We start from the raw sequence: 3,127 nt of genomic DNA, 5'->3' as shown, positions 1-3,127 counted from the left end.
CATTGTTTAATTATGGTTCAATAAAAAGGTGTACGTAAGCTCTACATATATAGTATTATATTAACAGTTTTCTAGATTGAACAAATTTGAAGACATACATTCAAAGGGACGGTGTTTGTTAGACAGACCATCACATTTTTTCAGAAAACATTTCTATATATTAAGTATACTTATATTATTTTATAAACCTTTGAATGAAAAACAGATTTTTTTAAATTGTATTGATATAAACTTGAATAAATAAACTCAGATACACAAATAAAATTAACATGAGGAAGTGATTCTCAGTTCACGATTAACGTATTTTGCAAAAGCTTTTATGTAAATAAACAATTAATTGTTGATCTAATAACAATTTTATAATAATGTGCTATATTTCTCTTATTCATCTATCTTTAAAATCACTAGCAAAGAAACTATCCACGCACTTTGTTGACGTTGTATTACGTTTTTATTGATAAAAGTAACAATGTATCCTAGGATAAGATTTCAACGACGAGCTTCGTTTGTGAAAGTCAGGAAAAAAGAGTTGCACTTGTACAAAGCTAGCCATTTTCTAATGGAATTTTCATTCCGCAAGAATCTGCTAAGGCTTAACCTAACGACTATCGTTTCGATTGTGAGGACTCATTATATATTAATTATTATCGTTATGGTCGTTTTCCCATAATTTAAAATGTTCTCACTTACATATCCAGAATATCTCAATTAGTTTTTTTTTGTTTGGAAAGTTATAAAACGATCCATAAAGTCTGTCCGTATATCGCCTCTTGGCGGAACTTGTAGAAAGTAGCTACATAAAACGATATATAAGAGAATTTATTTTAACCAAAATCTCGTCTGAACTTAAGGTGCGCAATAATACAATTTAATTATTCCTCTTCTGCTAGAGTCTGCATAAGGTGTAAGTTTAATAAAACTAAACGATGTTTAATAAAGAACTTTATGTAATAAAACTGATACTACTAAAGTTTCCTTAAAGAATAACTTATTGCTCTTGTTTCTATAACCTGGTCCTGGTCCCAGAGGAAGATGGCTGTCAGGGGCTCGACTGGAATCTCTAAAGCGAGCGAATTCATCATATGTCTCTATTCTACTTCTACGTCTGGGAACTTCAGTCTGGATTTCTGTTTGTGTTTCATTTCTTTGGCTACCTTCGTCGCTTTTTGGTTCTTCAACTGAAGCTTTATTTTGGCTGACCTGACCTTCATTATCTTTTGACGAATTCGATGACACCTGTGATTCAGATTTACTTTCCGACGCTGTATCTTCACTGCTTTTATTGTCGTCGCCTGTACTCGTCAGCACAAAACCAGATCTCGTATAATATTGGCGAATTTTCAATCCTTCGGTTTGCAGATTATTATAATAAAACCGTTTTCCGTTACCAGATGTTGTATTTCTAATAGATTGAAATATTCCATTACGATTCAGAAACAATATTCTGTAATTCGGATGAAAATAGACAAATAGGAATATCAAATAATATATCGACGAATTTGACATATTTAACAAGCGGATAACAAACTGGTTTGACATAAGCTTTGATTCCAATATACTTTTGTATTTTTAACCATGAAGGTAAATTCCATAACTCGAGCATTGCATAAAACATGAGCCGAACCGAAATTCCTTGTAACTTAAATCAGTTATTCCATTTTAATCGCGAACACAGTTAGGTGATTCAAAGCGAGTCAGTTTCACGAAATTAAAGCAAAACTTATAACGAACAAATCAACGGATACCAAAACCAAAATTACGCATACATTCCAGACACACCAGGTCTTGAATACCAATAAGGTAGCGGCTTAGTTGAGATAAGGAAGTTGATCTGCAGTCTACGTGCGAAGCATTCATCCTGGATATACGGTTTTTCCCATTTAAACCTAATTTATAACCTAATTGATTCTATGTGGTATTAATGAAGTCGTTTACATTACATATCTGTTATTGCTAAATAAAATACACAATTCTGTACACGACTATAGGCTGTAAAAAGGACTTTTCACATGAGCGTATGGAAATTTCCGTAAAAAAAGTATGAAATATGACAAAGGGTATTGAATTTTTCATTGTTAAGGTTTTATATAAGGAAAATGATTGATAAATAAATTGACACATTTAGTTTTAATGTTCTCATCACGATGCTTTCTATCATTAAATTATAATTATTTATGTAAATGATCTGTAAGTAGCTTTGTATTTACTTCAATTATCTAGAACAAGTTATAATTTTGAAATATTACACCACTGTTCACGACTCGTGTGGATAAGTAATACAGAGTAAGAACCGCGGCGGCTACATAGTTTTGAATTTCTTACGGAACGCTAGATAGCGATCAAGATTCACTCATCTAATTTTATTTTGGCAAAAATATGAGATAAAAAGAATTTAAATTATAAATACTATGCATATCCGTATTATAAGGTCAAAATTTAATTAAATTATTAAATTTTATCGCTTCACCAGACATTGCAAGATTTGTTAGTATAACATATTTATATTTACTTTTGACTGGTGTTTTTATGTAATCATATTTAAACATCTTTTTTTGTTTAATTATAATATATTTATTAATTTGACATGATTTATTTATTATAACCTAATTCTGAAAAGTTCATTGCATAAGCTATTTTTTGTTTAAATCATTTGCATTAAAAAATAACACTTTGATTCCTTTTGCTCTTCTTAATTAAAAAAGACATATTTATATAATGAATTATATTTTTTTCATTTTAATGTCCACTTCCTAATATTTAAATTAAACTATAATTTTTGGGATTCCATCAGTCACTTTCTCGTTTCCCTACGATGAGGGCTACAGAGGAAATAGTCAAAAAACGGAGAACCATTACAAAATGATAATTGTAGAAAATCCGAAAACCATAGTTTAATATAATATAAATTTTTACTCGCGAAAGTCTTAAATATCAGTATTAAGATATAATTTAACCATGAACCATATATTATATGTAGTACTTATTTTAATTATTCTTCATCACATTCTTAACACGTGAAAGTATCTTTAATACGCGTTGAATTAAATGTGATTAAACATGTACTCGTACATTCCGTGTACGTTCCATGTTTCAAATAATTAGTACAGGCCATATAACAGTCTCTTGA

At 29.9% G+C, this 3,127-nt stretch overlaps 1 protein-coding gene across 1 annotated transcript; it reads right to left on the bottom strand.

Moving 5' to 3' along the window:
• Positions 1-927: 927 nt before the first annotated feature.
• Positions 928-1,688, bottom strand: LOC133320075 (uncharacterized). The gene has a single exon (XM_061526845.1). It carries the CDS (start codon positions 1,537-1,539, stop codon positions 931-933), a length of 609 nt encoding a protein of 202 aa, XP_061382829.1. The 5' UTR covers positions 1,540-1,688; the 3' UTR covers positions 928-930.
• Positions 1,689-3,127: the final 1,439 nt, after the last annotated feature.

This window comes from Danaus plexippus (genome assembly GCF_018135715.1).
Source record: "Danaus plexippus chromosome 3 unlocalized genomic scaffold, MEX_DaPlex mxdp_30, whole genome shotgun sequence".
Lineage (NCBI taxonomy): Eukaryota > Metazoa > Arthropoda > Insecta > Lepidoptera > Nymphalidae > Danaus > Danaus plexippus.
This window is presented reverse-complemented; position numbering and strand designations above follow the sequence as displayed.